At 44.7% G+C, this 10,516-nt stretch overlaps 1 protein-coding gene across 1 annotated transcript in view; it reads right to left on the reverse strand.

The window, feature by feature from the left end:
* SCT (secretin) overlaps positions 1-4,510 on the reverse strand; it is a 16,003-nt gene extending 11,493 nt beyond the window's left edge. Inside the window, exons 1-2 of the mRNA XM_019547170.1 lie at positions 4,420-4,510; positions 511-615 (exon numbers count right to left, since the gene is read on the reverse strand). Of these exons, the coding sequence (XP_019402715.1) occupies positions 511-615; positions 4,420-4,508 (194 nt within the window). The 5' untranslated portion in view covers positions 4,509-4,510. The remainder of the gene's footprint in view (positions 1-510; positions 616-4,419) is intronic.
* Between the last annotated feature and the right edge of the window lie 6,006 nt (positions 4,511-10,516).

Genomic DNA, 10,516 nt, shown 5'->3' on the forward strand with positions numbered 1-10,516 from the left:
GGGGGGGGGGGGTGTCAGGAGGATAAGGGGGATCAGAAAGCCAAGGGGCACCCAAGGTTCTGGCCTCTGGATCAGGAATAGATTTCATAGAAGTCTATGCAGTTCCCTTGCTGGCATCTGCCTGTGTTGTCAAGATTCAGTCTACACACTATCTGTGTACAATTCTGCGCTGACGCTACCATGAGCCCCTGCCTGCTCTCTCCAGCTTAGCACATGCCAAAACCCAGATATTAGGCAGCATAGCTGATTTAACATGGCCCTGAGTACATGGCAAAAACCTATGTCTGAGACAGAACCTGAGAATGGCTCTGGGCACATGCTCAGGACTGTGCTGACCTCACTACACTGCTTCATTTCCATGTTTTGGCAGGAATGAGTGGAGGATATGTACTTCACAGCAGTTAAGTCAGGGATCCCCAAAAAAGCAACAGAGAGGTTTGCAATCTTCTTGCCATCTTGGAGGTCAGAGGTCACATCTGCCCAAAACAAGAAGGGATCAGTTTGTCTCACCTTTGATTGAGGCCCATAAGAGATTTGACTAATTGCTGCACATAGGCATTTTCATTCATCTTGCTGAGTTCGCTGTGAAATACTCCATCTGCATGCCTCTGAGTCCTGGGAGTTTAAAAAAGAAGTGAAAAGTGGGGGGCCAAGCCATGCTTTGCAGGGGAAGGGTATCTGAACCTCTCTCCTCAGGAGATAGGGGAAGCTGAGAGATAGGACCATAGACAAACATGAAGAGATACCAGGGTCTCCTTGGTCCAAAATGGGAGGCAGAAGAATACTAAGTAGTGGACAAGAAGGGGTTAAAATAAGAGAAAAGTCAAGTAAATCATCAAAAGTTTAAAAGAATTGGAGAGTAAAAGTACCTTGTACCCTTGTCTAAGCTAGGTTTGCCCTAGGTCACCCATCTCAATGATATCCAAACTCCTTCCTACACCTTACTGAGTTCTCTGTATAGATGGATTCAGGTCCTCAGGCAGTCTCTCATGAACCAGGTTTCACTGACTTTGAGTGGAGCTATATCCATTTACATCACCTTGAGATTTTGCTGTTATGGAGTGTGATCCTGCTTACTACTGAGCATAATGTTTTCTCTTCTGTATAGTTCCATTGTCTTCCATTAACTTTTCACTTGTAATAAGCATTATGCTTGTGCAGATTTGCTGAGGCAGGAATGTCTAGTGGTTAGGGCATAAGCCTGGCAGGAAGGAGGCCTGGGTTAAGCTCCTTGCTTTGCCTAAGACTTCCTATATGACACTGGGTGAGTCAACCTCTTTGGTTTCCTCAATACCACATCTATGGTGCTTTTGAAAGCACGGGGGAGAAGCACAGCTCCACCAACCTGTGCGCGGCAAACCTGGAAGTAAGGCGGTAAAGGGCAATTCCTAGCACTGCTCTCAAGCACATTAATCAGCGAGTTCCCCACCTTCAATATGGGGACACTACTGCCTTGCCCTACAGGGGTGTTTGAACCATGTTAACGGTTGTGAGATGCTTTGGTAATAGGGATGCATATCTGGACAGCCCTAACAGGGATGGCATTTGCAGGTCCAGGCTATTAAGTGCCTCTTTTGAAACAGAAGCCTCTTTTCTACTGGTTTCCAAAGTACATGGACACTGTGGACATCATACTTAGTTTACCAGTGCTTTAGCACATTGTGGTATGCATCTGTAAGGTAACTGTGTGTTGTCCCATGCTTTTAGGCTGTGTGCTCTTGTCAGCCACCTATAAGCAGAGGAACAGCAGTGCAGCTTGGAAGTGCCATGTGTGCATCCTATTTGAACCCAGGTCAAAACTTAAGACAATCAGGGCCACCTCAAATGAGACATCTGTTTGCAGCCCTAGTGGAATACAGTCACCATGCAGAAAAGCATGTCCTTGTTCCTTTAATGGAGGTACTTACATGCCCAAAGTGGGTAGTGGAGACACTCCTACACTTTATTCAGATAACTCATGGTTAGCCACAGGCTTCACTTTGGTCATCCATAAGGTAAAATAGAATTCTGTGCATTGACTGTCACTGCTCGGCTTACAGTATCATTGCCCCCAGCAGCTATATATGGAGTCATATTGATTTTCTCCTGCTAAGAGGCAGGTCCCCCATGTGTTTTGACAGCTATTTGCTGTTTTGCTTGATAAACTGTAAAAAGAGTTAATTTAGATATACCCTCAACAGTGCATTTGACTCCTTTTGGGTGGGGTGCTTACACTGTAGAAGAATTGAGTGAATATTCAGTATGCTAGAAACAGCCCTCTCTGTAACTGTTCCCATATATCTTGAGGACAGCATGCACTCAGTTATTTTGAGGGCAGGTTTTTTGCCTTTCAATGAATAAAGCCTGAAAAACAAAACAATGCACTGGGGTAGCGTAATCAATCTCTAAGTGCTACAGCCTATGTCTGATGCCCTGTGCAGAGCAGGTTATTATCTATCTTTACAGTATCTCTTTAAAGATAGGACAATATTTTGTTTCAGTGCTTTGAATAATATGCAAGCTTTGCATTTTCCATAGTTTGTTAGACAGGGGCAAAGATCATGGCATAACTGATCTGTGTTTACTTTATACATGTGGGAACATACTGCCTTTGTATGACCCTGAGGTCAGTGGGGCTTTTGCCATTGATCTCCACAGGAAAAGTATCTAGTTTGTCCTGGGGATAGCTGTGGTAAACCAAGGTTTTCCATATGGGCCTTTGTCCATTGGGACTGAGTTGGGAGCCTGGGATTGAAATAGGTGGGGCGAGTAGGCACCTATCCCAGATGCCAACTATGAAGGGACACCAAAATTGCTCCTTCTTCCCACCCCATAGAAGCTGGGCAGACCTGGGCTCTGTAGTGTATAAGGCTGTAGCAGGACTGGTGAAGCTGAGGGGCAGGCTTTCTGCACACTGGCTGCCCCAGCCCCATGGTACGGGCTTCCCAGCAGCTGTTCCTAGTAGGTAGTTCACTCCCCTTCTCCCACCCAGGATCCTCTCCTGGGTGGAGAGCTGTGCATCCCATGGCAAGCCCTGGGGAGGCGCGCCTTTCAGATTCCCTTCTCCCTCCCATGCAGTATGGGATACAGGATGCCCAGCTTCTATAGCTAGGGGAGCAGGGGCACTGTGGTGCCCCCTGCTTAACGTGCTTCTCAGCTGCAGGAGCATGAGCACATGCACTACAGCTCCAGGAGCTGCTTCCAGAGTGCAGAGAGTGGTGGAAGATGAGACTTTGCCCTTCACCCCTTGCTCTCCAATGGTTGGCACCTGCCCAGGGTGCTGCAGGAGTTTGCCACGCCTCTGAACTGAAATGCCTGAAGACGAAGCTTCACATGGATTCCTTCCAAATACCCATGGTCATCTGGCCTGTTGTCTGCATGATAACAGGAACCTCTTACTGAAAAGAACTGGTAGAAGCAAGAGTGAGTCTCCCACACCGCTTTGATCAGACTCCTATGATAATGTGTCTTAGTGAAGATGTTGGTTTTTTTTTTCTCAGAATAACGCTGCTGGTCCTCAATTCTGTTACAGATGTGCCTGTGTCACTGGAAGCCATTTTATAAATGTGGCACTGGCCAGTAGACAGATCCTGACTTCCCATGGTCTTCTTGCCCTTTGTGTCATTGCTTCCATTCTCTTCAAAGCTGTGTAACACATTACTACACTGGGACAAGGAAAATTCTGATGGGGTAACATTGCAAACTCATGCCCTGAACCCAATACAGAGGCATACCAGCCAGGGTCTGGCACTAGTAGCCACTGGATTAGCTGGATCAGTTGCAGGAGCAGCTGCCAATCTTGTGCCCCTTCTAAATGGGCACCTGGCGTGGGTGCCCTGGGCACCTGCCCCTCATCACACTACTGACCCAACATACCCCTTGACACTTATTTTTGTGGTTAAAGACAATGAGCTGTTGAAATTAGTGGTATTGCACCAGCAAAGCTTTTGTCCTAGAACTCAAACGCAGTCTCAAATAAAAGTCTGTTCTTAAAAATGGCCGCATTAAAGTAACCTCTTTGCCATTCAGAGTGAAGCTCCATGACAAGTATGAGAGGATATTAGAAAGGACTGGATGGCTTTAGGAGAAGAAGAATCCATAAACTCTAGCTTTGTCCACATGCCTGCACCAGTGTAGCTAATGGTATGTTGTAAACCAACTAATTCACAGGGGTACAAACTTGCATGCTGAAGAACCCCTTGATTCTGTTTAACTTAATGCAGTTTTACAGAAGTAGGCTAAATCAAAGCATGCCTCTCCTAAGCGAAAATAAGTGTCTACACACACTGTTATTCAGGTTTATCAATAATCTGATTTAGTTAGCCAACCAAATAAGTGCATCGCTTTAGGTAGGCAAGTCCATTGTTTTCTAGTGAGCAGCTCTTTAAAAGACAAAGCTCTAGAGAAAAGGGGAGGATGGATTAGCAGAAAGGCTCTTACCTCTCCAGAAGAGGAAGTGATGCTGTGAGTTGAGACAAGACAATCACAAGTACAATTAACTGCCCAAACCCAGTGAGGAGGGAGGCCATGATGACTCCTGAAATGAAGGACTCAGCTTTACAAGCGGTTAAACAAATTCTTCCCCTCTATGTTCATGGCACAGTTTACCTGCTACACATAAAGCATTGCTACATAAATAGCACCATTAGAATTAAGCAAGGCAGGAATACTTGTAAACAATGAGCATTTGTATTAAATGTAAAAGATGAACAGACCCAACCAGTTTGCCACTAAATGACAAATTATTTGCATTGCTTATCCCCCAGTGAGAATGAATTTGATGAGACCTCCATGAAATTACAGTTCTGATGTATTATACGGTGAGTCAGTGTAATATACAATGAATATGCTGAAAGCCATCCTGGCAGATAATACATCTGTAACATAAAGCAGTGGAGCAAACTCCATTCTATTTTAACTCTGTTGAAGTCAATATTCCAGGGATTATTTTGGCTATAAATACATAAATGAGAGGATTAAAAACACGCCCAATGAATGGCACAAAAACTGAACACACAGAGCTACTAATATACCCCTAAGAAAGACAAGGGAGGTCTAATTTTTCAAACTGGCAGGCAAAAGCATGTGTATGCAACACTACCCCATCATCTACACAACATGGGGGCCTTTAATGTATAGCTATAGGTTTGGTCAGCACCTGCACTGAAAAATCAAACAAATCTTTGGTTGAGAGATCCTTTACTTCCAAACTTTTCTGTTTTCAGTTTGACAAAAAGAAAAAAAAGGCAAAATTTCCTTTAGTTCAACACCAACCATCCCTCTAGATTTGAAACCAAAGTGTTTTATTATCAGCTGCTTGTAAAAAATAAAAATAAAAAAAATAAACTGCTGCTATCAACTTCCCCTTTGGTCAAATAGTGTGGGGCACTCAACCAGAACATGGGAAAGCCAGATGCAGCTCCTTCCTATACCCATGAGAATTTGAATCTACATGGTGCTTAGTGAATGCTTTAATTACTGTAGGTGGAGAACAGGCTCTGTGTCTTTCCTGTTGTAACTGATCCACTTCAGATAAAATACTACGGGCCTGGGCACATGTTCAGTTTGTGCCATTCCAAATTTGTGGAATTTTGTGCTGCAGCAAAGTTGGGATGCAACAGGAGCAAGTCTGCACATGCCATACTCATGATCCATCACTAGAGGGACACTGAGCAGATATTCCAGCTTGCCCTGTGGTCTTGAGTCCAGAGAACAACACCTGGCTCATGGGAAAGCTGAGGTTTTGGGGGTCTGGCAGAAGACAAAGAGCAAGGATATTCTTCTAGTTGGATGCTTAGAGGTGGGTTTAACTGGCTTCCAGTTCTTCCTTGGTAAATGTAATTATTTACACAAAGTAGAACAATCTCCATAGGAAAGACCAAGAGTATGCCCAGTCTCCCTGTACTTCTGAACATCCCTCATGGCACATTATTGTCTGGTGGTTGGGAAGCTTTTCTGAAAAGTATGAGTTGAAATCTCCTCAAGCTGAAGAATTGACCCTGGACAAGTGCACTAACCCTTGAGATACTGAGACACCATATTCTTGACTTTGAATGACTCAAGTGTAGTTAGGGAATGATTATCCCTTGCACTGCAAGTAGGCTGAACCCTGCGAGAGTCTACAAATGTCCCCAAATGCGAGGATCTCAGCTACACAATTTATGGTGATGGGGGATTGCTCTCAGGCTTTCCCTTTAGCTTGTTGCTGCCATCTTTTAACTAGGGGTAAGCAGCAAGACTAGGGGCATTTGTAGACGACACTTTAAAGCAAGTTAAATGCCTTTTGCTCCACTTTAATGGCATTGCTATTTGTACATTCGGCAGTGTAATGCACGTTACTTCCAGCCACTGTCGCACATTCAGCAGCGTAATGTACCTTAAATGACTTTGGGATGCAGAAAATGACTGCAAAGTAAAACACCTCTGAGGACTGTTAGTTTCCTACCCTACAGCCACGGAGGGAAGCACTGGGCTTTGTGCGGCTAGGGACTATGCGGGCAGAGCGTGCAGGCAGCCTAGCAGCAGCCTGGGAAGGTAGGCTCCACAGAAAGGGAAAAAAAAAAGGCTGCAAGCCTGATCTTTCCTCCCAGCCCGATGATTGCCTGCCTGAGCTGTGCAGGGGCCTGGTGCTTCCCTTCACGGCTGTGGTGGCCCCTGGGACTGCTTGAGCCGGGTACCACCTGGCGGTGGGTGCCACCTTGTGAGGGGCTGCCACTGCCGTGGAAAGAAACACCAGCGTCCCCCCACTCCAGCTCAGGGACTACCAGCAGCTCTCTCTCCCCTCCCTGCCGCCAGAGAGGTTTTTTAAAAACACCACTTCAATTTAGGAAGAATTAAACCCCCATGTCATGTACAAACCCCCTAAGGGGCATCTGAACTCCAAGGTCTCTGGGCTTGGGGCTTGCATGTAGGATGCCGGCCATGGATTTGGTACCCCAAGCTGATGAGTCTGGGAGGTAGGATAATTGCTGGTGGTACTGCCACACAGACTTGAATGATTGAACTCTGCTCAGTCAAAATTTGGAACTTAATTTGGAACTGATTTTTGGAAATGAAATTTCATTAAAAAAGATAAATAAACCTTGAAATACTGGTTAAACAGAGGCTGCCACTTCTTTGAGGGATCTAAGCTAGAGGGGGAGAAAAACTAATCATGTCAGAGTTCAACAATTCCGTAAATTTGACAGGAATCATTGTGGGGTGTCTGGAATCACATATTTTGGAAAATGTGTTTGATAGAAAAAATTGCTTGCTCCCTGTATACATAAAGTGAGAGTGTGTGTGTGTGTGTGTGTGTGTGTGTGTGTGTGTGTGTGTGTGTGTGTGTGTGTGTGTGTGTTGGGGGATGCCAAAAGGGATACTTTGCAATTCTCAACTTCTGCACAATGCTGATTCTTTTCAAGTCTTCAAGGGAAGTCTTGAGTGGGATGTTTTCATATTTATTCTATGTTGGGGGGTTGTGTATTTGTTTGTTTGTTTTCTAAAAACATACAAACCCTGACCTGTAACTGAAGCATGTAGTGTTTCTGGGATGGAAATAAAGACATAGGATGAGTAGTCACAGCGTAACTAAAGGTAACTCCTTCAGAAGGGATCTTCACAGAAAAGCTGTTGATAATATTTTAGTCAGTGTTGACTGAATGGAGAAGACAGAAAACATACGATGGCAACCTCTAGTTCTTGGTACACAAACACTTCCTTGCAGTGAGTTCTGTCCAGTTTGGGTAGAGACATGCTGCCTTCTCTATGCCCCAGAATACCATGGAAGAAATACCTCCACTTCACACAACTCTGTTTGAAGGTCTCACATCCAGACTACAGACATCCAAGTAGCTCTTTTCCAAAACCAATGCTTTTGTTACAGTTTACCTTGGCCAAGTGCCCACCTTTTGCATGGGGATGTAAAATTGTTTTACCTTGGCAATGAAAGCAGTGAGGCAATGGCCTTGCTTATGCCTCATCTTCATTTTATACAGTGCCCTGCTTCTGTGGCTGTCCCTATTCTGCGGGCCGTTTTGTGGTACATAGCAACAACTTTTTGGAACCTCTTAGCTGCTTATAAATAGTGCTAGGATCACAGTAGCTGACATGCTACTGCATCTTTGTATCTTTGTGTGCTATTATGTACCTTACATATCTTACATACATACCATATGTATGTAACATATATGCTATATGCATCTACTAGGTGTATACTGTATGTATCTTTTACCCAGAATCCTTGGAATATTTCCTAGTCTCTTTCTGGCAAATGTAGTAATCTAGACTTTGAAGTGATTGAAAAGAAAGAATGGGCCAGTGATTAGGATGTGGGAGAAAGGATGGAGTTTCTGCTCCATCACACTGTCACTTCTGGCCTGGGGCCAGTCACTTGGCCTCTCCATGCTTCTGCTTCCATCTGTAAAATGGGGGCACTATTTTCCTAGCTCTCAGGGGCACGTCACAGACAAAATACATTTGACTGTGCACTGCTCACACATTATAGTAGTGGCAGCCTTCTACATCCCTAAAATTAATAGCATAAACAATTATGCAGGACAAGGCTTATGATTTATATGTGTTTTTTTGCTTACAGAGAACTAGGTCCTAAATCTCTACCTAATACAAGTGTTTTCTTTCACTCCCTAATCTTGTCTTAAACCTCTCAGAACATCACTGTGTGGGAGAATGAATCTCAGCATTCCTCTCCAAAACTCAGGTCCCTACAACATTGCTAGTCACACTAGTATCTGGCTATATGGTAAGACAAAGCTTCTATTTGCATTGTGTAGGTTTTTCTTCTCCATTAGTTAGGCATGTTCCAGACATCTGAAGACTGTTTTGTGCTCTGAGCATCTTGCTGCTTAAAGAGGCAGATTGAAAGGACCAAGGAGTATGGGAACAAAGAGCAATGTGTATGCCTTTTATACATAAAGCAACTGGATTCCACAGAGCACAAGTTTAGGAAATGGCAGGAGCCTTAAAAAGACAAGCCATGGGAGAGCAAATCACATGTAGGAAGCTGTGTAAAAGAGGCAGAGAAGTGTTTGTGGAAATACTGATAACCAGACAGGCAAAGCCGGTTAGCAGAACGGAGAGCTCTGCTACTGGTAACAAAAGCTTGGCAAAGTTAGAGAAACAGAGGAAGGAAGACTAATGAAATATCTGACATAATACTTCATTTAAGCACAAAGCCATAAAACCGGTTATGGGCTTCATGCCCATAATCATTTTTAACAACTGGCTATGAACCAAGCTACCACTTGTGAGTACATTCAGGCAGGAGGTTGGAAGAAGGAGGTGGAAAAAGAACCACTAAAAAGAAAAATCCTATCATTACCAGTGTATACTTTTTATTGAGAAGGGTAATTAAGTCAAGGGGGAATTATCCCTGCATACACAACATATTCTAATGTTGTTTTCGTCATCTGACTTGACTTTTGAAGACAATCAGATTTTTTTTTAAAGGCAATTTGAAAAGGAAAACCTTCACTGGAACCTAAAAAGCCACAAGACTTCTTCACCTGTATCAGCACATCCCTGAATTGTAGGGCATTTGGAAATCGCAACCCCATTTTGCAGTTTGAGTGCTTTGTTGAGATGCAATGAGTGGATGTGCACTGAACTGAGTCATTCTACAATTCGTTTGTCTGTATTTTGTGGCAAAGCTGCTGTACTGAGACTTAGATCTAAGTTCAGTACTTGCCTTCATCTCTGTAACCCTAGGCACCTCATTCAATCACTGTGCTTGCAGCAGATCCAGGAATGGGGCAAGAGGGTTGTGCCCCACAACTTTGGCTGCGCTGTGCATGCACTGTGAGCTCTGAGCAAACTACCTGATCAGCGCATGCTCCCAGGGTTCGAATTACACTTTGACTCCGGTGGGGGGGCAGACTGCCAGAAAAACTGAGCTACTCATCACGATGCCCTAATAACACTGGAGACCCCACAGCTTATGATTTTCAAATCTTACAGGGGGACATTCATCTCTTATGGGGGGGCTCAGCTCCCTCAAGCTCCCCCATAATTTGAACCCACCACGCTCCTGCCAGAGCAATTGGAGAGCAGTGAGCTCTGAGCTCACCAGCTGATTGGGGTGGGGTCTAGCCAGAGCCCTTGTTTCACACAGCCCAGGGGGTGAGCACTGCAGCTATTCGCCCTTCCCTGCCTTCCCTTTCTCTGCTGAATTCAGCTACAGGGGAAAGGAAAAGACCCAGTGTCAGCGCTCTGTGAGCTCCAGAGCTGTGCAAAATTAGAGGCTTTGGGCAAACCATGTGACAAGAGCTCATGCATGACAGTCAAAAGGGGATGCAATGGTGCCACCACTCTTTCTGGATCTGCCCCTGCTCTGTCTCGCTGTAAGATGTGGCTGATAATGATAATATGACCTTTTCAGAGTAGGACTTGTCTCTTACTGGTTACGTCAACACATCTCATGCCTGCTATGGGACAGGGAAATCTGGGTGAGGGGAATCCCCTACCCTCCATCAATGCTGACCTCGTGAAGGAACACCTTGAGAAGCTGGATACCTTCAAGTCAGCTGGCCCTGACAATCTG

Source organism: Crocodylus porosus, unplaced genomic scaffold (assembly GCF_001723895.1).
Source record: "Crocodylus porosus isolate Cpor-Errol unplaced genomic scaffold, CroPor_comp1, whole genome shotgun sequence".
In the NCBI taxonomy this organism is placed as follows: Eukaryota; Metazoa; Chordata; order Crocodylia; family Crocodylidae; genus Crocodylus; species Crocodylus porosus.